Source organism: Parasteatoda tepidariorum, chromosome X2 (genome assembly GCF_043381705.1).
Source record: "Parasteatoda tepidariorum isolate YZ-2023 chromosome X2, CAS_Ptep_4.0, whole genome shotgun sequence".
Classification (NCBI taxonomy): domain Eukaryota; kingdom Metazoa; phylum Arthropoda; class Arachnida; order Araneae; family Theridiidae; genus Parasteatoda; species Parasteatoda tepidariorum.
This window is the reverse complement of record NC_092215.1, coordinates 29,501,435-29,529,111: the sequence shown is the minus strand read 5'-3', so window position 1 is coordinate 29,529,111 and position 27,677 is coordinate 29,501,435. Positions and strand designations below refer to the sequence as shown.

Genomic DNA, 27,677 nt, shown 5'->3' with positions numbered 1-27,677 from the left:
TGACGTGAAATATCCTCATTGGTAGACGGATATATGGGTTAGAGTCCCCTTGTCGTCAGGCTAACCATGAGAAGTTCGCGTGGTCTTCATCTCCATGTAACGCAAGTGCTGATTAGCTCCATCAAAAAGTCCTCCATCAAAGGCAAATTTCTCCCAATACTCGATCCAGGAGTTCCCTTGTCTTCTGGATTGGGTTCAAAATTACAAGGCTACGGAGTTGAACATTAGTAGTCGTAAACCCATAAAATTGGGTCGGCTGCTCAACTACGGTCATAAAAAAAAGTACTTTTTCTCAGTGAAATAATAAATAAATAATAAAACAAATTACTAAAGAAATCAGCTCATTCATTTTCCTGCCATCTTTCTTTTTTAATTTATTTATTAAATTATTTATTTTCTTTGAAAATAAAGAAAACTATTAATATAAAATAAATAAAAATATCAACTATTGCAATAGAAAAAAATAACCATCAAATCATTGACCTAAGCAATTCAAACTCAGCCTATTTCTAAAACCATTTACCTGTAACATATAATCAATACAAAACAAAGAACTTCGTGCAGGCTCAATTTATTGCACAATATTTATTAACAATATCTGAGTAATTACTTTTTATTCCATTCACATTATGTAGACGACCCCTTTCTAGGAAAAGTGACTACGTGACGACGAACCTACGTGTCGACCTCCAGGTAAGCAAGACTAAACAACCGCTTAAGAACTCATGATTTTCACGTAGCTTTCTTTACAGATTGAACTACAAACCTAACGCCAACTTGCTTGTTTGTTAGGATTTTTCTTTCCCTCTTTTTTTCCCCTCTCCTCTCCTTACCTCTTTTTATATTCCTTTAAGTTTTTAGGATTTTAGGTGCTTGGGTGAAGGTCAAAATCAGACTGTGATGTATTAAAGTTTTGCACATGAATTCCTGAATGGAATTTGTAGATATAATGAGCCTGAGGATCTGTTTATGCGGCTTATGAGTCATGCTATCTTTTCGTTTATATGGAGGGGAAAGTTTAGTTACAAAATAAGTCATTTTTATCGTTTTTATTTCTGGATTTAAAAAGGAGCACCGGGGAAAAAATAGTACTGAAAAAATACTTTATGCTGCTTATGAGTTATGCTATCTTTTTATTTATATGGAGGGGATGGTTTAGTTACAAAATAAGTCATTATTTTTTTCTCTCCTATCGTTTTTATTTCTGGATGGAAAAAGGAGCACCGGATGAAAAGTACTGGAAAAGTACTTTATGCGGCTTATGAGTCATACTATCTTTTCGTTTATATTGAGGGGATAGTTTAGTTACAAAATAAGTTATTATTTTCTCTCTCCTATCGTTTTTATTTCTGGATGGAAGAAGGAGCACCGGAAAAAAATGTACTGGAAAAGTACTTTATGCGGCTTATGAGTCATGCTATCTTTTCGTTTATATTGAGGGGATAGTTTAGTTACAAAATAAGTCATTATTTTTCTCTCCTTATTTCTGAATAGGAAAAGGAGCACCGGAAAAAAAGTACTGGAAAAAAGCAACGGGAGAAAAAACTATATGAATACTATATGAAAACTTAATGAATTTAACAACTGTTTCAATTTGAATTAATGTAATTATATATTTATTCGAATGAAATTAGATATTGTTTTTTTTTAAATTAATTAATATATAAGAATTAATTTAAAGTTTACGGAAACTAGCTTAACAAAATTATTGGGATGCTTAATCAGTTTTAAAATTATTCTAAATTTCAATAATTACATTTATTATATTGTGATGCAATAATACATAAGTAATATATTTTCATCCAAGTATTTTTTAAAAATTGCATTAAATTGAAATACTTGTCATTTTTGTTAATACATATCACTTTTGTTAATATATTTAACTTATCAAACGATCAGCCCCCTGAAAGACTACTCTTGATTGATTTTATTGCAATATTAGACAACTTTACTTTAGTTTTCGTATCTTAATTAAGTTTTAAAAATACATTGAATTACGTTCGAAAAACTATTTAATTACATTCAATTCGCGTGCCCGAATCGAATCACAAGTTAAATTTATGGAGTAGTTAATGAGGTGATTTTTTTCGGTTCTTCTTTTTCAAGACTTTTTTATGGAAGCGGAATTTTTTTCTGATGCTTTTTTCTAGGCTGTTTTTAAGGCTTTTTTGTGTTTTTTTTTCTTCCGTGATTCGTTTTTGTTTGAAGATCAAAATCAGAACCACAGTTGACTCAAGTATAGGCTTAATTTGAATTGGACATTAATTTAGGCATGGTTTAAGAAATTAATGGATAGTTTTGGCTAGTATTATTCTAGCAATTAATTTGTTTAAAGTTTCATACAAATAACATAAAGTTATTTGCATTCTGAAAAGAGCATGGTCAAAATAGCAGAATAGGGCAACATTTACCGTGTTTCTAGCTCTATGAGAACACCAAAAAACATGGTAATTCTTACTGAAGCGCTTTGGTAATGACTTTTAAATTAAATTGAATTTTGATTTTTTGATGAAATTAACAATAAAATATGGTTAGATAATATGTGAAAAATTTAGTAAATGTGATAAAATTTTGTAATTTTATCATGATGCTTTAGAACATGATATAAAAACCATTTATTAGGTCAAATTTGCTTTTCAGTTTTGCAATTTCACTAAATGTGTGGTAATAAGATTTATAATTTTGAAAACCGAAATTTCTGATAAACCGTTACCATACGAACGCCAAAAATTACCAAATGAATGATTTAAATACCGTACATTTTGTTTTAACTAAATAAACTAGGCTTTCTTAACAGAAATGTAATCCCCCTACAAATACAATAATTTTATCCGAATCAAATTTTTTTCAAATTTCATTATCTTTAGTTTGGACATTAACTAGGAGACTTAAAGTTAGTTTATACGATTATCATTTAGTTTTTACAACTATAATTTTTGTTGAATTGTTGTTAACATTTCATTGACTTTAGTTTGAAAATTTCAATTCAGGAAAGCAATAATTTTTTTAGACCATCATAATTTAGTTTAGACTATTATGGGGCTTGCTACTTGACTATTATTATCATTGTGGCTATTATTATATTATTATGGGCTATTATTATATCATTATTATTACTATTTTTGAGCTTGGAGTCATAACATTTTATAGTTTTATTTAAGTATGTTTCTTAGAAAAGGCATTTAAAGTAAAGAAATAGTAATAAAATAAAAGGAAAGTTTAATAACTACTTTTAACAGGATTCTATTCTATATTGTCGTTATTTTGTCTCTTGACTGAACCTGAGAACTTATGAAATCAATAAAAAAATTTACGATCTATAATGTTTAATATTCTTAAATGAATAAGATAAAGTAAACAAGCTCCTCAGACTGTTCAAAACTTTTGATGGTAACAAAGTTTAGAATCTATGTTTCAAATTAAATTATAAGTAACTTTAAAGACCCATAACTGTAATCGAGAAAGAATGTCATTTTTAGGGATTTTTTTCCTTTATAAGTACACCTATAATTTCTGGAAGCACAAAAAATTTGTTTAGTGTTAATTGATTTCTAAAAATAATACTTTGTAACAAATGAAGAATACTTTTCAAAAAAGTTTTACTACCTAATTATATACATTTTGGTCACTAAGTAATAATGGTCATGGGTTTCACTCATGTAAATGGATTGAAGAAACTAAACATAATGAATACAAACCATAAGCCTATTGAAACTGCCACCCGGGAAAAATTTTTTAGGTTTATTAATATTATTTATGGTACCGTTACACATTTTTAAACAAAAAATTAAATAGAAATTGTTTTCATAATTAGAAGAAATTAGAATAAAATTTTTTGTTACAGAGCTTGGAATAATGTAGTGAAAAACTACTTTTTTCCAATCGGGAAATTTTTTATAAAGCTGTTTCTAAGCATTATTTCCAGATAGTTTTAATATAAGTTTCCTGAATTTGCAATTGACCTGTACGACATGCCGGAACAGTTTATTGTCAATGCACGAACCATTGTTTGATCATTGAACCAAAATTTTGAAAATATGATTTATTGATTACATTGCCTTAAGTTCTTCATACACGAAGAAAATATTTCTGGTAAAACCGTATTATATGGTAATAACATTTCTGGTACAAAAAACGCCCATAGTTCTGGTTGTAAAAATCAAAATATGCAGTATTTAAACCATTCGCCAGGCAATTTTTCTTTCATGTGGTAACGATTTTTTTAAAAACTCTGGTTTTCAAAATTATAGTTCTTATTACCCCACATTAAGTAGAAATTACAAAACTGATAAGTTAATGTAACCAAAAAATTTATTTTATGCCTATGCTTTAATGGTATCATGATAAAATTACCAAATTTTAAGTCAGTTACCAAGCGTTATCTCATATTATCAAATCATATTTTATTGTTAACTTTACCAAAACGCTTCGGTGAAACTTAGAGAGCTTTTTGGTTTTTCCCTAGAACCAGAAACATGGTAAATTTTACTATATTCTGGTAGTTTTGACCATAATTTCGTACTGTCTTTCGTGGTATAGGTTCTCTCTAACTCCAAATATTTTGCACTGCTTGCGTTAGTATTTAATATCCCCAATAGTAGAAACCTCTGAATTGATTTGCTAAACTATGAAGAAATTCTAAAAATTTGATATTAGTGCTTTTTTCGTGAGTGTGCAAGGCAAAATTAAATCTACGGTGACCTATAACTTTTACCAGCAATACTTAATTATTACTAAATTATTTAATTACTGCTTGTTAAATGCGGGAAACATACTCATAAATACTAATTATTCATATACCTTTTCTTTGCAGCGTATTATGTGATTTTCCTATCTTACAAAGCTGACAAGCCTAGTTTCTTTGATGATCCTATACAAAGTATTTTGGCGATGTTCATTATGTCCCTATCAGAATTTGGCGACACGTATGAGCAGTTTAATTACACTGCGCATCCAAATATTGCAAAGGTAAATTAAATATTAAACTACATCATGAACTATAAATTATAGCATTCTACTGTGCATCGCCACAATCTTCAAACGCAGACGGATATAAATTTAATTAGTCCTAGAAATAATCTTCGAAATTTCTAACTATAATATCTAATAACTCAAACACTCTGACAATAATAACGTTAATGAATATTTTATTTAGAACAATGGGAAATAAGCTTTGATTTAAAACCAAGTAACTAATTAAATATAATTTAGTTACATAATATCCAAATTCACCGTCTAGACACTATAACGTTTATAAATTAACTTACCTAGTCAATTAATCTTGTGTAACGTACATTTGCTAGACATAATCTCTTTTAAATTATAATAGCGAAGTACTAAAATGAAATTATACGCAAGGGTTCTGATTCAGATTTAGATATGATTTATTATTTCAGGAAATAAGTTCCAGTACAATCTATTAAGTTCGTTAATATATAAATACGCATATTTATCTGTACGTTTTAGTTAGATGATTTTAGAAACATTTTAAAGAAATATACGATTTTTTTTAATACCTGCGATTCTTTGTTTGAATTTTTCATTTTTCAAAATTATATTTTTCGTTTAATTTGAAATTTCGAGTTCTCAGATCCAAGCTCTCACTGTAAGAAAAAAAAATATCGTTAAATTTACGAAAGAAATTTAAATTACGTAATTATAATCGTTACATTTACGGACGGCTGGTGTGCCAGTACAAAGCAATTTATTTCACAGAAAAATACTGTTATTTAAAAACTATCGCCTGTTTTTTAAACTGATAAATACTGTTTTATAACAAACAAGTTCCATTTTTTAGCATACAAGCTCTACTATTTTAACAAACAAATATATGAAATACACATGTCGGCAAGGGACGATCCAAGAGTAGCACTCGTAAGACCAGACAACACAAGGGTTCGAACCAGGGTCACCTCATTAGGATGCGAGAGCTCGGTCCTCTGAACTACCGCAGCTCAAGTGTCGCAGTATGAAGAAAAATATTAAACTGTTTTTACCTAAAAAAGCTACATGTGTTGAAATAATGTGTAAGTGTTAAGACATTTAAGACTGTAGTGGCCAACCCGTATAAAAATGTCTGGCAACTTGACTTACCAAAAAATTATATCTAAAGAAATATAATAATCAGGGATATAGTATTGATTTAATAATAAAATCGAATCTCAGTTTTATTCATACCATGTTCAAAACCATAAAATAATTGTTGAAAAGGAACAAGTATAGAAAGTAATCGTAGAATGATTGATAAAAGGTTTTGAGTTATTGTACGGTAAGTAAAACCGCATGGTAAAAGCCACACTTGATACCTTATGTCAGAAATATTTTTAAAAAATTTTAATATTGTTATTTGCTCTACACTCTAAGAAATTGTTGAGTTAGTTATTAATTTGTACGGCCAGCTCCCTTCTTAGAGAATAAAGCCCAGTGCCCGTAATTGTTACGAACTTCTGCGAAAGTAGTAGAATTGATCATTACTTATACTGCCAGTTCCTGTCTTTAAGAAAAAAAACTCATTACCCGCAATTATAACGAACTTTAGCAAAATTTGTAGAGTTAACTGTTAATTTATGCGATTATTATATAAAGCTTCCTTACACAATACAGGTAGTATACCCCATTTTCCGTAGTACTTACAGCATCAGGCTGCTGACACGATGTTCCAAGGTTCGATCCCAGTCTGTAACAAAGAACATCTCTCACACTTCCTCTACATCGATGACCACGGACAATGAACATGAGCCGCACTCGCTGTTCGACAGAGGGCAGCACTATAAATATTTGCCTCATTCTGCGTTCACTTAGATTTGTTGAATAAATTGCTTGAGTCTCAAACAATATTCGCCGAAAAGTCACACAATTTAGACTACCAATATAAAAAAAAAATGAAATTTCAAGCTGAATTTTTTTAGAAATTTTATAGCTTATTAACCAATAAATTATGAACAAATTAAACTGAAAATTAAAAATGTTATCATAACATTAATAATCTCTCTATGCTTACCCTATTTTCAGTTATTAATGAATCATATATTTTTAGGTCATTTTCATTATGTATATGGCAATAGTAGCTTTACTACTAATCAACATGCTCATAGCTATGATGGGTAAAACGTACCAAGATATCGCAGAAAGGAAGAATGAATGGATGAGACAGGTACTATTCATTCAAAATAAACATCATTCATATAAATTAAATAAATAAATGACATTAGCTTAATTTATTTTTATTAAATGATAAATAAATATGAATTGTCAAACATTTAAAAAATTATCATTACACAGTTCAAAAATTTGAAATGAACTAAAGCGAGTATTTAGGTGTCATTAATAAGTATTTAAATATTATAATATGAAAATTTCTAGAATGATCTTTAAAAAAATGGAAGAAAAATTTTAGACTGTATGCTTAAACTGTTTCTCGTTCATTTTTCATGTAAATTGAAATATATGTTGAAATTTGATCACTTGTGAACAAATTCTTGGTTTTTAAAACGAAGAATTCACCTCCTTTTTAAAATTCTTCTCTTATTGTAATGATTTGAAAAATAATTACATTATTATTACATATTTGTACTCATTTAATGAAAAACATATGAAACATTATGAGCATAAAAAGAAATAAAAGCAGCTGCAGCAAAAGTAAAAGAAAAATATTTTCATAATTTTATCTAACTACATTTTCAAATTCTTGATTATCAAAACAAAGAATTCCTTCCTTTTTTAAAAAAAAATCTTCACTTACTGCAACATTAAGCAACGATTTTTAAAAAATTATATTATTATCGTATATTTGTGTTCATTATTAAAAAAAACTATTTAAAACATTATGTGCATTACTAGAAGTTAAAGCAACAACAGTAAAACTCAAGGAAAAATTTTCATATTTTTATCTAACTACATTTCCAAATTCTTGATTTCCAAAACAAAGAATTCACCTCTTATGATAATTACACGATATATTAATATTAAACATTTAAACATATGAAATGAATTAATATGAAACATTATGAGCATAAAAAGAAGTAAAAGCAGCAGCAGCAAAACTCAAAGAAAAATATTTTCATAATTTTATCTAACTACATTTTCAAATTCTTGATTATTAAAACAAAGAATTCCCCTCTTTTCTTAAAAAAAATCTTCAATTACTGTAACACAAAACAATGATTTTTTAAAAATTCTATTATTATCGTATATATGTGCTCATTATTGAAAACCATGTGAAATATTATGAGCATTACAGGAAGTAAAAGCAACAGCAACAAAACTCAAAGAAAAATTTTCATAATTTTATCTGCTACATTTCCAAATTCTTGATTATTAAAACAAAGAATTCCCCCCTTTCTTTTAAAAAAAATTGTCACTTATTATAACACATAATAACGATTTTAAAAAAATTACGTTATTCTTGAATATTTGTACTCATTAAATGAAGAACTCATAAAANCAAATTCTTGATTATTAAAACAAAGAATTCCTCCCTTTCTTTTAAGAAAAATTGTCACTTATTATAACACATAATAACGATTTTAAAAAAATTACGTTATTCTTGAATATTTGTACTCATTAAATGAAGAACTCATAAAACATTATGAGCATTACAAGAAATAAAAGCAACAGCAGCAAAACTCAAAAAAAAAATTTCATAATTTTATCTAACTACATTTCCAAATTCTTGATTTTTAAAACAAAGAATTCACCTCTTTTTTACAATTCTTTTCTTATTGTAATGGCTTGAAAAATAATTACATTAATATTACTGCATATTTGTACTCATTAAAGGAAAAAAATATGAAACATTATGAGCATTACAAAAAATAAAAACAACAGGTAAAATTTATAATATATTGGAAGAAAATGATAGCGCACAATGCCATAATAAATTACAGGTTTGTGTAAAATACACAAGCCGAAAAAAGAACCTTTTAAAATATTCATGTGGCAAGAGAAGTATGACACAAAAGTCATATTGATTTTTTTTTCAACATAAGTATAAGCTTGTGTATTCAGCGATAAAAAAGATCGATGATCAAAGCTATTTTGAGCAGTCATAAATGCTTTTATAATCAGCTGAAAAACAAATGAGCTTTCTTGATATACAAAAGGGTAGAGATTCTAAAACTACTCCCAAAATTTAGTAAAATGGATCACGAAGAAAGCTTTTAAAATGACCAAAAAACAACTCATAATAATCAAGCATAAACTTAGAAATAATTGTGTTTAAAAAGTTATGCAATTACTTTAAATCGAGAGGGATATTATTTGGATTTTCAAATCATGATATTTTGTTGACAAATATTGAGTTAAAATACTCTAAACAAAAAAAATTAATATACTGAATAACTTTTAATCTATTAATCGGATTTCAGAATTTTTCAAATATTTGAAGCAGTTGCGAATTATTTTTTTCAGCGGTAGTGAACTGAAGCAGAATTTTTCAAACAAACAGATGTTGTTGTTTTTTAATATCATTAGAACTTAGGAGCATCAGCATTCGTCGTGACTCATGGGAAAGAGCCAGGTAATCTTGGTTCGAATTCCAGCAGTTGATACGAATTCTGCTCCCGGTTCGCATCAACCACAGTGCTGACGTAAAATATACTCAGAGGTAGATAGATCATGAATAAAATCCCCTTGCCGNGACAGAATATAAATATTTTGTTTATTTTCGAAGTTATGAATTTTTGAAGTTGTAAAGAGAATTTTGGAACACCCTGTATTTTAAGTTACGAAATCAGACACAAAAACATACTTTTTTTTAATAAACACGTCTTTATTTCGATGAATTTACCCTGATTCCTGACCCTGAAAATAGGGGAAAGGGAATCGCAATCCGAAAAGTATGGTCCCAATAGTTTAAACAGAAGAGCAGAAAACTTTGGTCAGCTTTTTGACTGTTGAAAATTTGGTCAACAAAGTTAATTTCTCCTTTTGCGCATTTCGGTATATTTAAAAAAAATTTTTAGTTCGATGAAACGTTTTTGCACACAGTTATAAATTTTTTTTGTCCAAAGATATTTTTACGTAAAAAAATATTTTTATTAATTAATTATTATTTTTTATTATTTTATTTAATGATAGTTGAAAAAATATTTTATTTGTAAGGTGAAAAAAAATTTATGTCTTCTTAAAGTATGACATTTTAAATGACACAAAATTCGAACGTAAATCGGCTAGATAATGCCGAATTATCAAATTTTAACTGATCGTCTACATATAAATTTTATTTCTCGTTTTAATTTTGATTTTTTCATTTTGCACACTGAATAATTATTTGTAAATCAAAAGTCATTCAGTGTGTTCAATTTTTTATTTTGTGCACTGTGTAACCCGATATGTATTTTTAATTTAAACTAACTAAGTCTTTTGTTTAAAAACAGAAAAAAAAACAATTTTTTAAATATTATTTAGAATTTTGTTTAGTGCTCACCTTTCTTAAGAGTAAATTAGATTTTAAATTTTGAGTACATTATTTTGCATTGAAAAATAGCATTTTGTTCTTAGTCCATTTTTTACACGAATATTGTGCAATGGCTAGGTTTTTTTTACATGAATTTTGTGATACAAAACTTTATTTTGTGCGAACAGTTTTCCAGAGTAACGTCTGTGTTAAATATGTGGGTTCACTGTTTTACATTGAAAAAGCACATTTTGCTTTATGTCTAGTTTTTTAACATATTGACCTAGGATATTGTGCTATCTAGTTTTTTAACATACTGACAGCATATTATGCTCTATTTAGTTATTTAATCTATCGACATAGCATATTGTGCTATATCTGTTTTTTCAAATGCACAAATCACCTACGTTCATTTTTGTAATATGCCTTCTAATGTTTTATTTTATTTTATTCTATATCCGTCGTTGAACAGCCTACCCGATTTTTAGGTTTACGATTACCAATGTTCCATTCCGTAGCCTTGTAATTTTGAGCCAATCCAGAAGACAAGGAAACTCCTGGATCACTACCCCCAAGGGGTATTGATTTGTTACGGGGACAAGGAGGACTTTGTGACTCAACAGATTTAACGTCACCATTTACTTCACGGTCTTCGGCTGGTGGGAATCGAACCCTAGAACTCTCGGACTTGGGTCCAGTGCCCTACCAACCAGACTATCCCGACCTTTCCTTCTAATGTTTATGTATTTATTTTTTTCCAAACAGACACTTTGAGTTCTGTCAATTTTCTTTAAACGCACATTTTGAGCTGTGTCCAAAATCAAAATTTCACCGCCAAGCAGCTTGTGAAGATTGAAATAGCTCCTAAAGTGTCAAACCACAGACAAATCAGTTACGACTTGCGCTTAATATTCTCCAGATTTACAATTCACAAACAAGACAATAAATCTAGTTACTATTTTTCTCTACAAAGCAAAATTTTAGTATGTATTCACGCTTATTTTATTTATTTCTATTTTAGGGAAAAAAATTTCATACAGAAGTAATCAATGTCCTAGCTCTCATGCCCGATACAAATGTCTGGTTTCTGAAAGATAAAAAAAAATCAAAAAGCACTACTAGCTTAAAAACAATTGCTCACTGTCTGGTAGTGTAATGACATAAGCACAGGTCGTGCATTTTCACGCACAACTGAACCTATTCAAATATGATATATGAGTGACAAAAACAACTTTCAACTACCTAGTTTTGGTTAAACTCTTCCTTATGAAGTTACTTATCTTCTTTTATCTTCGCATTTTACTGCGTCGCATTTAGAAGTTACTTTCGTTTTTTCCAAGATGGCTGATAAACATGAGAAAGAACACGTGTAAGGTCATTGTGCGGTATGGCGGGAAAAAAAGAGTTGTCAATATTTTTGACGTAATTTTATCTCATGACAATGCATTCACCTGGATGATGTCAAAACAAGTTCAATTGTACGTCATATCATATTACTTAATTATTTTCAAATAACAGAGATGAAATAAAATGAAAAATAGATTAAAAGCTTAGTTATTTTTTTTTTCATTTCTCTCCAGCGTTAAGGAAATAATCCATAGGATGGATGTGAAGCTTTATAACCTTGAACCAAATAGAAGACAAGGGTGCCGTGTTTAGCAAATAAAGTAATATCTTTAAGTTTTGTAACTTCCGGTTTTTCTTTTTACTACACTGAAAAAAAGTATATTCCACTACCAGATTATGGTAAAATTTGCCGTTCATGTGAACACCAAAAAACTGAGTAATTTTTACCGACGAGCTATGGCAATGATTTTGGTAGAATTAATATTTAAATATGGTTTTATAATATGGGATAAAATTTGGTAAATGAGGTAAAATTTGATAATTTTATCATGATTTTATCAAAGCAAGCTTTATTGAACATCATATGACACTACTTAATTATTTTCAATTAACAAAGATAAAATAAAATTGAAAATAGACTAACGATTAGTTTTTTCTGTTTTGTCTCCGGCGTTTAAGAAGTAATCCATATGTTGGATGTGAAGCTTTTAATGAGCTATTCCACAACCTTAAACCAGATAGAAAAGATAAGAGAACTGTTCTGCAGTGTTTATCAAATAAAGCAACATCTTAAAATTTTGCTATTTCCGGTGTTCCTGCTTGTTACACTGAAAAAAATTACCAGAATTAAAAAATTCCAAACAACCAGATTATGGTAAAGTTGGTAATACTTCTGACTTTATGGAAACACCAAAAAGCTCAGTAATTTTTACCGACGAACTATGGCAAAAATTTTGGTAAAATTAACAATAAAATATGGTTTTATAATAAGGGATAAAATTTGGTAAATAAGATAAAATTTTGGTAATTTTATCTTGATTCCTTAGNGTACACAAAAGTCATAAGTTTGGGAAACACTGCCTTAGAGCATAACGTAAAAATCATTTATTCGGTTAAATTTACATTTCAATTTTGTGGTAAATGTTTGGTAAAAAGAACTATAATTTCTAAAACCAGAGCTTTTGGTAAACGTTATTATGTGAACAGAAAAATTAATTATTTTTAATACCAAAATTTAAATACAGTACAGTTTGATTTTGTAAACCAGAATTATGTTTTTATTACTTGATATGTCATTACTCAAATTTCTCTGAGTTGTTTCATATTTAAATGACAGCAAAGAGTTTACACGCACACTATTTGAAGAATGAAACATAAATAGATTTATTGTAAATCCTATTTCCCACTGACAAAACAAAAAAGTACTTTTCTTATTTAACAGGAATTTTATTTGATTAGCTGCTAGTATATAGTAGTTAGAATCAACAATTCTGATCTCTTTGACTGTTTAGAAAATAAGTTAGTTTATTATTCATTCTATCACAACCAAATACAATTTTATTTGATTTTCTTTGCAGTATGCTTTGTTACTTATTTATTTTTTCAATTAAATAAATAACAGATGCCTTTTCTTTTTACTAAGTCAAGTGGGTGTTATAAGATATAGAAAATAAAGCTCCCGGATTTGCTTCGAAATTCTATGTTAATTAATTTTCTGTTGGTAGGGAGGATTACCTCAAATGATTATTTTTCTATCGAATTCTGTGTTTTCTCCTAATTAATGATTGTTAATTAGCATGTCTTTTTATCTGCGACATTTAAATAAAAAGTAGCTGTGTCAAAATTCCTGGAAATTTTTCATTTGGAAATTTCACTTCATTGTTTATTCAAATAAAAAGTTAAGACTAAATAGTGCAAAAAAAACATTTTGTTTACGTGAATAACAAATTTATTTTAAATGGAGTTTAGTTAATGAATATTCTGACAATTAATTAAATGTATTTTGTTGCATGCGTTGAAATTTTAATATAATAAATTTTAACAATTACCCACAGCGAACGGCAAAAACATGTTTCAACATTTTTGCAAAAACAATGCCTAACTATTTAGTTATATATCGTTTGTTATTATTATTATTATTATTTCTACTACTATTTTTATTATTATAATTATAATTACCATTATTATTGGTATCATTTCTATTATTATTATTATTGTTATTGTTATAAAAATAATAATCAAAATAATAACAAATAATCTTCCAATTATAATTATCATATTTATTATTATAATTATCACACTGGAAAAAAAAATTCCGTTGCATGAGATTTTTTTGACGGATTTTGGATATTTTCAAGCCATTGACCTCAAATGTGCAATCGGTTTTCTTCTCCAAACTGCAGTTTTTTTAATGACATTTTTTTACCATTTTTTGTCTAAATATAAGAGCTTAAGAACGTTATTTTTAATGGGGGATTGCATAAATGTTGCGACAAAATCCTACAGGAGTTAGGACACATCATGAGGATTAAAATAACATAGAAACCTATGCCCGGAAATATCGCAATATGTATCTAGTGAAGCATCCCTAATATAAACCGTTTCTTTGCATGCTTCGAAACAAGTCATAATAAAATAAAGCCCCTAGCAGCGTATGACGGCATCTCCGAGCATGGATTTCTATGCAATTTTAATTCTGATTACGTGCCCCGACTTCTCTAAAAGTTGGTCGCAACATATATGCAGCTCCGTTTTATATATAACTCTTATAAACTTGTACAATTCGACAAAAATTAGACTAAAAATGAATTTTAAAGAAATCTCTAGCTTTTGCAGCAAAACCAATTTTATATTTGAAATCCCCACACTCGAATCAGGCAAGATCAAGTATTTGTCTGAATGCAACGAAAAATTTGTTCCCCAGTGTTATTATTATTATTATTCTTATATTATGAATTGAATAATTTGTTTTTAATAAAACAGCCAACGTTTTCTTATTAATTTTAACTATCTACTAAGTAGTCCAAGAATAAGGATAATTTTCAAAGTATTAAACTGTTGCGAAATGCATAACTATTTATTTAAACTTCTTAAAGCACTAGACACCAAAAAATAAGCTACGCGTTTCAAGAAATAAATGCATAACCTTACGATTTGTTAGAAATATGACTTTATATATATTTCTGACTACCTGATAAGGGAAAGCTCATTCTTTTCGAACATCTTAGCTTATTATTATTATTATGTGTATAGGGGATTCAGAAATTTTAAAAGCTAGTTTAAATTCTTCAATTTAATTGATTTCTTATTATATTTCAAATTAAATTTTATTTTATTCAATAGAATAAACGAAATGTCTAAAATAAATTTTTGAAAACAGAATTTCATATTTTTATGTCTTAAAGTGTAATGATTCAGTTGATGTAATATCTTGTGTGTAATATCTTAACCATTTATGGTTAGCTGTGAAGCGCGAGGATCAATCAATAAATTTCTAAATTAGAACATCTAATAATATTTTCTTTTTAATTTTTTTGAAATTTATTTTACTCCACGTGTCCACGTGTCTCCCTTATCATCCATTTGCAATGTTTTCTTTCAACAAAGAAAAAAAAGAAAGATAAGCGTGATAAAAGAAAAGTGCAATTTGTCAGTCAAAATTTTCCTTACTGTATACTTTGATAACAATCTAACAGAAAAAGTGTACTTTATTGAAAGTTTTGTCCAGTTAAAAGAATTTTTTAGTTAATTTTTAAACTCATTCATTTAACTAATTAACTTTTATCTAATTTAATAAAAACAAAAATCAATTTTTTTTTCTTTAAATTTTGTGCTTTGTGCCAACATTTTAAGACATATTTAGATGAAAAAATAAGTACAGTTTTAATTTCATCAGTGTCATTTTCATAGTATTTTTTCATCATTACTGGAAAGTAAATTAAACAATAAACTAAACCATCATTGAATATTTCAAAACAATTCCGTTATGGGTGGCATTACCCCATACCCTATGTTTCCAATTTACATTTTTGCTATTTTTTTTACTATTTTATTTTCATTCACAAATTACTTCTTAGATATTTTGGAACAACCTCCTTGAGACCTCAATTTATAACTTGAAATCTCAAATTTTACAAGGTTTTTTTAAATCTTAATCATAAGCAGAATAAGAAGTGGAATATTTTAATTAAAAAGCTTTTTACGAAGCAATAAAATATCTTCTTTTCTATTTTTATAACCTTATAGAAAGTAAAAAAGAAATGATCATTCTAAAATATGGTTATTTTAAAAATATTTTCGCCAAAATGAACATGTCACATTTACGTTTTAAAAAACGTATAATTTAGGTTAGATATTACCCAGACATGACTTCTTGGAATTGAATAACTAAAATGAGAAATTACTTATACTAGCTACACTTACTAAAAAATTGGTACACTTAATAAAATAAAATAAAAATTCTTTTCTTCGAAAGTTAGTGACTTTTTCAACGAAGCTTTCTACAGCTCTATTTAGAAAATTCAGCTGCTCTATTTTCCTATTTTATGCATGCGTTAAAATATTTAAGCAATATTAAATGATAATAAGTTATATAGAATAATTAGTAATTTGAAATAATGATTATTAAAATTCACTTAAAATTCAAGTGTAAACTAAAATCTACTAAACAAAACTAGTTTGTAACTGAATCATTTCTTTAATAGTCAGATTTATAATAATAGTAACTTGATATCACAATGACGTAACAATGACGTAACTTATATATTATAGAAACTATCAGTTACGTCATTGTTTCACCAAATGAGCGATATTAAGTAACATTTCGTCAAATAGGAATTTGCGGCTTAAAAAATCGCTTGGAATAAAACTTGACATTCAAAGTTATCAGGATCTGGACTTTTTATGAATTATTTCATTAATCTTGGGAATACTAAGAGAAGACAAATGTACTTCAAAGAAAAGGAAGAAGACATTAATAAACATTATTTACTGTAAAAGAAAACAGTTGTTTTCTTGAAACTACTTTTCTGTGGCTTACTTTTGCATAAATTTGAACTATTAATTCATATTTTTAACCCCGAATCATTTCTTTAAAAATTAAACAGCTTTATAATACTAGTAACTTGATATTATTTTATGAAAAACAGTTGAAATTTGTAACCCAAGTCCTCAAAACGTACAGATGTTTAATCCAATTTCTTATTAAGTAACATTTCGTCAAATAGGAATTTGCAGCTTAAAAAATTGCTTGGAATAAAACCTGACATTCAAAGTTATCAGGGTCTGAAATTTTCATGAATTTTTCCAATAATCTTGGGAATACTAAGAAGAGACAAATGTATTTCAAAGAAAGGGAAGAAGATATTAAGAAACACTATTAACTGTAAACAAAAAAGTTGTTTACTTGAAACTACTTTTCTGTAGCTTACTTTTCTATAAATTTGAACTATAAATTCATATTTTGAACCTAAATCATTTCTTTATAGCTTTATAATACTAGTAACTTAATAGAATTTTATTTGAAAAAAATCATTGAAATACGTAACTCAAGTACTCAAAACGTACTGATGTTCAATCCAATTTCTCAAAAAGTAACAATTCGTCAAATAGGAATTTGCAGTTTAAAAATTTCTTGGAATAGTAACTGACATTCAAAGTTTTTAAGATCTGGAATTTTCCTGAAATATTCCATTAATTTTGAGAATACAAAGAAAAGACAAATGTACTTCAAATAAAAGAAAGCAGATATTAAGAAACACTGTTTACTGTAAAAGAAAATAGTTGTTTTCTTGAAACTACTTTTCTGTAGCCTACTTTTCTATAAATTTGAACTATAAATTCATAATTTCAAACCTGAATCATTTCTTTAAAAAATAAATAGCTTTATAATACTAGTAATTTGATAGAATTTTATAATAAAAAATAATTGAAATACGTAACTCAAGTACTCTAAACGTACTGATGTTCAATCCAATTTCTTAAAAAGCAACATTTCGTCAAATAGGAATTTGTAGTTTAAAAATTTCTTGGAATAATACCTGACATTCAAAGTTTTCAAGATCTGGAATTTTTCTGAAATATTCCATTAATCTTGGGAATACAAAGAAAAGACAAATGTGCTTCAAATAAAAGGAAAAGGATATTAAAAAACACTATTTACTGTAAAAATAAAAATAAAAAGTTGTTTTCTTGTAACTACTTTTCTGTAGCTTACTTTTCTATAAATTTGAACTATAAATTCATATTTTTAACCTAAATCATTTCTTTACAGTTTTATAATACTAGTAGAATTAATAGAATTTTATTTAAAAAAATAATTGAAATACGTAACTCAAGTACCCAAAACGTGCAGATGTTCTATCCAATTTGTTATGATGTCACATTTCGTGAAATAAGAATGAACGGTTTCAAAAGTTGCTTGGAATAACACCTGACATTCAAGGTTATCAAGATCAGAAATGTTCATGAAATATTCCATTAATCTTGAAAATACAAAGAAAATATAAATGAGTTTCTAGTAAAAGGAAGAAGATACTCTTAAGAAACATAATAACTGTTAGAAATCAGTTATTTATTTGAAGTTTATTTGCTGTAGCTTAATTTTCTTTAAATTTGCTTGTTTTACTATAATGCGTAATTTTTTTATTGAAATATTCAAAAGATCTTCCATGTATTTTTCTTTTAAAAGAATAGTATCATAAATAAATAAAATCACTAATGTACTCAATTTCAAAAAAATTTTAAAATCTATGTAAACTGTTAACAATTTCGGCAGTCACGTAGCTGGTTGATAATATTTGAGGAATCCAAATATTTTTTTAGCTTGCTTTACTATAGTGCGTAATTCTTTTAATATATAATTGATATATTCAAAAGATCTTTCATGTATTTTTCTTTTAAAAGAATAGTATCATAAATAAATAAAATCACTAATGTACTCAATTTCAAAAAAATTTTAAAATCTATGTAAACTGTTAACAATTTCGGCAGTCACGTAGCTGGTTGATAATATTTGAGGAATCCAAATATTTTTTTAGCTTGCTTTACTATAGTGCGTAATTCTTTTAATATATAATTGATATATTCAAAAGATCTTTCATGTATTTTTCTTTTAAAAGAATAGTATCATAAATAAATAAAATCACTAATGTACTCAATATCAAAAAAATTTTAAAATCTATGTAAACTGTTTAGAATTTCGGCAGTCACGTAGCTGGTTGATAATATTTGGGGAATCCAAATATTTTTTTAGCTTGCTTTAATATAGTGCGTAATTCTTTTAATATATAATTGAAATATTTAAAAGATCTTTCATGTATTTTTCTTTGAAAAGAATACTATCATAAATAAATAAAATAACTAATGTGCTTACTATTAAAGAAATTTTAAAATCTATGTAAACTACTTAGAATTTCGGCAGGCACATAGCTGGTGTATAATATTTGGGGAATACAAATATTTTTTTAGAAAATTTCTAAATATATGATAATAATATAAGTTTCACTCTTGAAAGGTTTTCCTTGGGGAGCGGACCTTCTCAGACCCCTCTCCACCACGCCTCTGAATTTTGGAGCCTTTTTAATCAAACCGATATTATCCGGTTAACCGATATTATCGCACAAATTAATTCTTAAATTTCCTTACACGAGTTTTTCGAAAAGGCTTAAGAAAGCACCTGACATTCAAGGTTATCTAGAACTGGAATTTTCAGGAAATATTTTTTTTAATCTTGTGAATACAGATAAAAAAAAAAGCAAATAATGGGAAGAAACTATTAAGAATCACAATTAACTTTTGAAAATTAGTAGTTTACTTACATAAACTTGTTTCCATCTTGATAGGAAGTATGATTTAAAATCTCTTTTTAAAGCTGCAAAAAATTTAAACGGTATTATGGTTCTACGTTAATTCGAATTTTTTGAGAATGTAATATGTAGAATTGCTCATATATAAATTTCATTTAAAGTTTTAGAATTTCCATAGAAACTATTAAGAATCACAACTAACTTTTGAAAATCAGTAGTTTACTTACATAAACTTGTTTCCATCTTGAGAAGAAGCATGGTTCAAAACGTTTTTTTTTAGGCTGCAAAAAATTGATACGGTATTATGGTTTTACGTAATTCTATTTTTTAGAGAATGCAATATATAGAATCGATACTGTATGAATTTCATTTAAATTATTCAATTTTAAATGACATGTGCGATTAATCGAAGAAATTCGAATTCCCGTTGAAAAAATCGAGGCAATTCGTCTTAGTCTCAAAAAATTACACTATTTGGCTATTTATGCATCTTTTCTTTACACTGTAGAAAAAAAAAAAAGAAACTTTCGAGTATCTGAACACCAAATATGGTGGCACTTACTTTTACCAAAGTGGTGTTAAAATGCACAAAAACTCTATGAAGTTACTGTTACTGTGAAACACCTAGAATGTTCTTTCACACTACTTGGTACAAAGTAGCGAAATACAAGTTTTCAATAGAACCGAAGTGCAAGTATGTCATCAAATTTGGAGACATATTACACCACCGACTTAAAGTGTCTTATAAACAGCATATTATTCGCCAAAAAGCTTTATTTCATATAACGGCTTTATTTATATGACGGAAAAGCTTTATTTTTACAGCGTCGAAACAAAATAACTTATGAACATGAAGTTTAAAAAGTTGCAAATATGTTGTGTTGAATTGCGTTTATCGAGGTTTGCAACTGGAAGACTTGTCTTATTCTTATCCGTATGCATACATATATGGGTCATTTCATAGAGACTAACGTTACATTTTAGGATATATTGATGAGTTTATTTATTGAAATTTTAATAAATAAAAATAATTTTGTTCCATTCTTGAGTATAATATAGCAAACTATGCTTATGTATGCATCAGAAACAAATAAATGCAATTATTAGGTTTTAAAAATTAATTTCTAGAAATTGACTTATAAGAATTTTTGTTTTTTGTGCAACAAAATTTTTTTCTCTTCTCAAGGTCAAATCTCAAAGTCATTATATTTCGAAAATTATTTATTTCTGATAATTTTATATTTCACGCTGCAAAAATCTTTCCTTTTTTTTTTTCTTTTTTCTTTTTTTTNTTTTTTTTTTTTTTTTTTTTTTTTTTTTTTTTTTTTTTTTTTTTTTTTGCTTTATACATAGCAAAGGGCAAAGGAAAACAAAAACTTCTAAGCGTTAAATACATTATATTTCGACGATTATTGAATATGGAGTATTTTGCTCTCTGCTCTACAAAAATCTTTCTTGCTCTTTGTGGAATAAAATTACAAAATTTAGCAAATTCCACCAAAGTCTAATTTCTATTATATTTTACCTTCTTATAATTTTATAACCTAGTAAAATTATTTCAGAAATTACCTTCGTATAATTTTATAACCTAGTAAAATTATTTCAGAAATTACCTTCCTATAACTTTATAACCTAGTAAAATTACTTCAGAAATTACCTTCTTATAATTTTATAACCTAGTAAAATTATGTCAGAAATTACCTCCCTATAACTTTATAACCTAGTAAAATTACATCAGAAATTTCCTTCTTATAATTTTATAACCTAGTAAAATTATTTCAGAAATTACCTTCCTATAAATTTATAACCTAGTAAAATTATTTCAGAAATTACCCTCTTATAATTTAATAATCTAGTAAAATTATTTCAGAAATTACCTTCCTATAATTTTATAACCTAGTAAAATTATTTCAGAAATTACCTTCTTATAATTTTATAACCTAGTAAAATTATTTCAGAAATTAAAATCAGATTGTTTTTTTACAGTGGGCTCGAATAGTTCTTGTGGTAGAAAGAGGAGTACCACCTGCTATTTGTTTACAACAACAAAGAAACTATTCTCAGGCAATGGCTGATGGCCGAAGAGCTCTTGTTTTGAGATTGGAACATAATGTAAATACCGTTTACTATATTCACGTAAAATAGCTCTATCTGAAAATATCATTAAATCAACTTCATATATTTAAAACATTAATGATCAAGCTGCAATGCTTCACTTATATTTTGTAAATTATTTTAAAAAGTTAAATAAACTAAGAGATTACACTAAAAATCTTACCTGAGGACTCTTTAAAGAAAAAATCATGCACGGAGAAAAGATTTGTGGTAAAATTACCGCACTGTATGGTAATACCATTTCTTGTAATAATAATAATAAAAACACATAATTCTAAAACCAAAGTAATTGTTGTTTAAAAATCATTTATTTGTTCATAATTAAATTTATATGGAGACTGTTTAACGGTTTCAAATTGTAGTCCTTAAAACCAAACGTTTAAATAAAATAAAAACTGAGAGGTAAATTTAGCCGAATAAATGGTTTTTATATCATTCTTAAAGGTATCATAGTAAAATAATCAAATTTTCCCACATTTATTAAATTTTATCATTTATTATGACACTATATTTTATGGTTAATTTAACCAAAACCATTACTAATACTCTTCGGTAAAAATTACCGAGCTTTTTTGGTGTTCCTATCGAGCCAGAAATACGGTAAATTTAACCATATTCTAGTAGTTTTGACCATAGTTTTTTTCTTTTTTCAGTGTGCCTCTTACAGAGGTAAAGCAAATTTTAAAAATTTTCAATTATTATTGTTATTATTATCAATGTTATTATTATTATCAATGTTATTATTATTACATTGCTAATAAGACTTAAAAATAACAGTATGTGCCTCGTCTTGCAGCTGAAAACACATTGATCTAAAAAAAAAATTTATAATTATATGGAGAGAATTTCTGTTTAAAAAAATTAAAACATTAATTTTGGAAAATCTGAAAAAGACCTCAGCCGTCAATTTTTTTTACGTTGTTTCACCAATGTGTAATAGCTTCACACTTATATTATTTTTAATGACTCATTAAACTTGCGTTTTCAAATCGAATTTGCGAGTGTTTATTTCGTAAATTTTAAGATACGGTATACATGACTTACTACGAGTAATATAAAACTTTTTTCTTACAGCATTTCATAGAATAAAGTAACTTAAAAATATTTTTTTAAAGAAAAAAATATCGTTAGATATGTAAAAAAATATTTGAAAATTCCTCAATAAAATTAGTAAAATATGCAACTTATTTGACGCGAATGTCAACTGAAGGTTTTTATACAAAATGCGTAACTGAATAGATTTAGTTTTATTTTATAACCGTCGTTGAACAGCCGACCCAATTTTTTGGTTTTACGACCACTAATGTTCAACTCCTCAGCCTTGTTATTTTGAACCTAATCCAGAAGACAAGGGAACTCCTGGATCAAGTATTGGGAGAAATTTAGCCTACGTGGAGGACTTTTTGATGGAACTAACCCACATTTGCGTTACTTAGAATACCATCATATTGGGGCCATGGGAATTTGTCGATAAGGCTAGTCAAAGTTTCTTAGTGAAAACATTATTTTATTTTATAATCATCGTTGAACAGCCGACCCAATTTATTGGGTTTACGACTACTAATGCTCAACTAACTCAGTCGCTGTGTAATTTTGAATCTGATCCAGAAGACAAGGGAACTCCTGGATCATATATTGGAAAAAATTTGGCTTCGTGGAAGACTTTTCGATGGAACTAACCCACATTTGCCTTATATGGAGAGGAAAATCATGAAAACCTCTCACGGTTAGCCTGAAGGCAAGGAGACTCGAACCCATGATCCGTCTATCACTGAGGATATTCTACGTTGGCCGGGCTAGCCTGGTCAGCAGGGCGTTGAACTCACTTTGTGAGACCGGGAGCGTGAAATCAGCTGGCCGAAAACTCCCCGTGTATTCAATGGTGACTGGTGCACATTAAATCTGTCTGTTCACAAAGTCCTTCATGTTCCCATAGCAAATCAATACGTCTGGTGGTACTGAATTGGAGATTGATTGTTCTCTTCAAAATAACGATCTGAGGACGAATGAATGGATGTATGAATGACTCGGTCCTATAAACGGGTGTGACATATGGGTGTGGCAGAAGTCAAATTCTTGGCCCTAGATTGTGCCACGGGAAAACAAGAACAATCGTATTCCCTCTGCTTTAATGATCAACGACAACAACAAAAAATATATTTCCTAAAAGTAATGAAATAATAAAAGTGAAAAGAATTAAACCCATCTGCATTTAATTGCATATTACTTCTACTGTGCTTAAAAGCAATTTAGCTTCGTGTCATTTTGACGGAAATTGTTGTTTACTATATTTTATGGAAGCAAACAAAGACAGAAAAATATTAAATCATAACAACATTTCATATATTTCTGTTCCTGACAATATTCTCTTTTCATTTCTCATAAATGTCAGACCTCTCTTTTGTTATCTTCCTCCAACACATTACAAATAAACATCATTTCAAACTGTTCTTAAAGACTTAGAAACTATAAATCATTTTCCGCTCGGGAATTTTAGAAAATATTTTTTCTGATGAAAATATTACTTTTCTACCAGTTGTCATAAAATAAGACAATTTTATGAAAGCTTAATTTTAAACAATTGCCGGGAGAAAAAAAATTCTGGTAAAATTACCGTATTGTATGGTAATGATATTTCTAATTAAAAGAAAATGCATAATTTTCGGCTCGGGAATTTTAGAAAATATTATCTGACGAAAATATTATTTTTCTTCCAACTACCATAAAATAACACAATAAAATAAATCAAACAATTTTAATATTGCAGCATAATATCATCAGTTGTATTAAAAATTATAAACATCAGTTTTTATAAATTTTTAAATTTTATTTTTTTTAAAAAGACTCATAGAGAATTTTAAGCATTTTTGTGTACTACTCTTTATATGTTTTAGCAGTATTAAAGAATTCATTTATATTTTAAAAATGATTCAAATAATGCATCCCAGATGCTTGTAAATATGCATGAGTTTTACAAAAATAAATTATCACAAAAACTACATTTTTCACAACTGTTACCGTTTCTTTCCTTTTCATATTTTATTGTTTTGAAATTGAACTAAATATTTTGTCTTAATTTATTATCTCATTTATTTGTTTTTGTTTTTAGGAAGCTGAGAAAGAAGAACTACGTTGTATTTCTGAAATGCGAACCTCTAACTTAGAAAGTAGGAATCGAAGGAAAAAACTGTTCGAAGAAAAAAAACGAAACATAAAATAATGGATGCTTAATACTATGTCATATTACCTAGAATAGTACAAAAAACTGTTTTCTATTTTAATTTTAATTTCTATCTCCTTAAATTTTAATTTAATTTAGCATATGAAAGTGCATATCACATTAAAATTAAAGACTATTTAGTGTTTTATTGTCTTATTAAATTGAGTCAATATAAATAAAAAGCATATCTCATAAAAATAATCCCTTTTCGTATTTTCATTTTTACGTTTCACTGCATTACTATATATTAAAAGCATAACACATAAATATGAAAACTGTTTTATATTTTTATTACCTCCTATAACTGCATACATATAAATAAAAAGCGTATCAATAAAAAAATAAGACTGTTTTCTGTTTTTACTATGACATTTGATTGCAATGCAAATAAGAAACCTATCACATAAAACTATAGGCTGTTTTGTGTTTTTAACTATCGCAATTAACTGCATGAATGTAAATAAGAAACCTATCACATAAAGATAAAGACGGTTCTGTGTTGTTACTATCAAATTTAACAGCATCAATGCAAATAAGAAACCTATCTCATAAAAATAATAACTGATTTGTGTTTTATTATCACTTTTAAGTACATCAATGCAAATAAAACATCTGTCACATAAAAATAAAGACTGTTTCGTGTTTCTAGTATTAAAAATAAAACATATATCACATAAGGAGATACATTTTCGTTTTTTTTTTTTTTTTTTTTTTTTTTTTTTTTTTTTTTTTTTTTTTTTNTTTTTTTTTTTTTTTTAATATCACTTTTCACTGCATTAATATAAACAAATACATTTCATTTAAAAAACTTTTTTACATTTTTATGACAACAATATTAAACTGCTGTTTGTAGAAAATGCAACACCATGAAAGAATCATCAGAATCAAATGAAATTTAATGCAGAAACGACTTGTACTGATACAAATAAATGNTAAAAATAGAACTCACTACTAATTATTATTCTATTAACTAATTCAATTAATTATTATTCAATTCGCAAACTAATTATTCGATGTCTTGTAGTCGAAAATTTCTAATGTTTTATTAATTGAATTACAAATTTCAATGACATTTTCAGAATGTTACTCTTTTAAAAATTAAAAATATATAAGTAACATTTTTCTTAATAAGAATATAATAAATGTTGTTGTTGCTGTTGTCGTAGGCCATTGAGGCAAGGGGGTGCGATTGTTCTTGTTTTCCAGTGGCGCCATCTATTGCGAAGAATTCGACTTCTGCCTCACCCATACGTCATACCAGTTTATAGGGCGATCCCATTCACGCATCCGTTCATTTATCCACAGATCGTAATTTTGGTCTGAATCAGAGAACGATCAATCTCTAATTCAGTATCCTCAGAGGTATGATTTGTTATGGGAACATGGAGGGCTTTGTGACCCGATAAATTTATCGTGCACCAGTCACCATTTACTACACGCGGAGTCCTCGGCCTGCTGGATTCGAACTCCCGTTCTGAAGAACATGAGTCTAGCGCCCTGCCAATCAGGCTATCCCAGCCAATATAATAAATAATAAATTTAAATTATTTTCTAGCCGTCTTCGGTGATCAGCAAGTTCACCTTCAAATTTACTTTGCGTTGGAAACAATTGAGGGATATCATTTTCCCAACACTTCCTCTGATCAAAGATACAAAATATGGAAACAAATCTTGTTCAGTTTTGTCCTTTATTTGATAAGGAGTATCAGGTCAAAATTTGAGACTTCAATCATCGTAGCAAACTTTTATTTAGCATAACTTTCAATTTAGGGTTAATTTGGGTTCAATTAAATACTCCTAATTTGTTACAAAATGCAGAAGCAACCTATTTTTAGCTTTTCCTTATATCTGATAAGAAACACATTGTGCAAGTTGTAGACATCTATCTCGTTAAAAACGCATTATTTAGCAGTTCTGTTAATTTAGCAATTCTGTCTAATTACTCCTAATTACAAAAATAGTTACAAAATAACATAATGTAATTTTTTCTAGCTTTTCCCTATATCTGATATGAATTCATAGTGGTTCAAATTTGATCTCGATAGAAATGTTTTATTTACATTGCTGTCAATGAGACTAACTACCCCGAAAATTGCAAAATATCGAAATGACACTTTTTTTTAATTTTTCTATTTGTCTTATGCAGAAACCATGATCCGAATTTGAGACTTATATGCAGGCAAAAACGTCTTATTAAGCATGACTGACAATTAGGCTGATCACCCTAAAATATCCCAATAATTACAAAATATATACTAAGGAAAAATGTATGGTACTATTTGAATATGGTAAAATTTACCGTGTTTCTGGCTCTATGGGAACATCAAAAAGCTCGGCAATTTTCACTGCTAGGTAAAATTAACAATAAAATATCGTTAGTTGTTAAATATAATATATAATAGAATTTGATAATTTTATCATTATACCTTATAGCAGGGCATAAAAGCCATTTATTCGGTTAAATATACTTTTCCGTTTCATATTTTTTACCTAATATGTGATAATAAGAACTATAATTTCGAAAGTAAGAATTTCCGGTAAACTGTTAACATACGAACAGAAAAATTACCAAATGAATGGTTTAAATACCGAATATTTTGGTTTTATTAAACAGAATTATGATTTTTTTTTTACCAGAAATGCCATTACCATACAATACGGTAATTTTACCAGAAATTTTCTTCGCGCGGAACAGAAACTTTTTTTTTCTCTGAAACACTTCTCTTCTGAAACTTTTACAAACTATTATCCCATGATGCAGAACACATGGTCCAAAGCTATATATATATATATA

The 27,677-nt window shown here is 27.7% G+C and overlaps 1 protein-coding gene and 1 long non-coding RNA gene across 2 annotated transcripts in view; one reads left to right on the top strand and one right to left on the bottom strand.

Annotated features, from left to right (window-relative positions):
- Positions 1-25,246, top strand: part of LOC107450968 (transient receptor potential cation channel subfamily V member nanchung) — a 107,903-nt gene extending 82,657 nt beyond the window's left edge. The window contains exons 13-16 of the mRNA XM_071188148.1: positions 4,814-4,968; positions 7,037-7,153; positions 21,535-21,660; positions 24,773-25,246. Of these exons, the coding sequence (XP_071044249.1) occupies positions 4,814-4,968; positions 7,037-7,153; positions 21,535-21,660; positions 24,773-24,883 (509 nt within the window). The 3' untranslated portion in view covers positions 24,884-25,246. The remainder of the gene's footprint in view (positions 1-4,813; positions 4,969-7,036; positions 7,154-21,534; positions 21,661-24,772) is intronic.
- The window catches only part of LOC122269162 (uncharacterized), a 54,698-nt gene that overhangs the window by 24,036 nt on the left and 2,985 nt on the right, over positions 1-27,677 (bottom strand). The window contains exons 2-3 of the long non-coding RNA XR_006225011.2: positions 19,776-19,829; positions 19,561-19,613 (exon numbers count right to left, since the gene is read on the bottom strand). This is a non-coding gene — a long non-coding RNA (uncharacterized lncRNA). The remainder of the gene's footprint in view (positions 1-19,560; positions 19,614-19,775; positions 19,830-27,677) is intronic.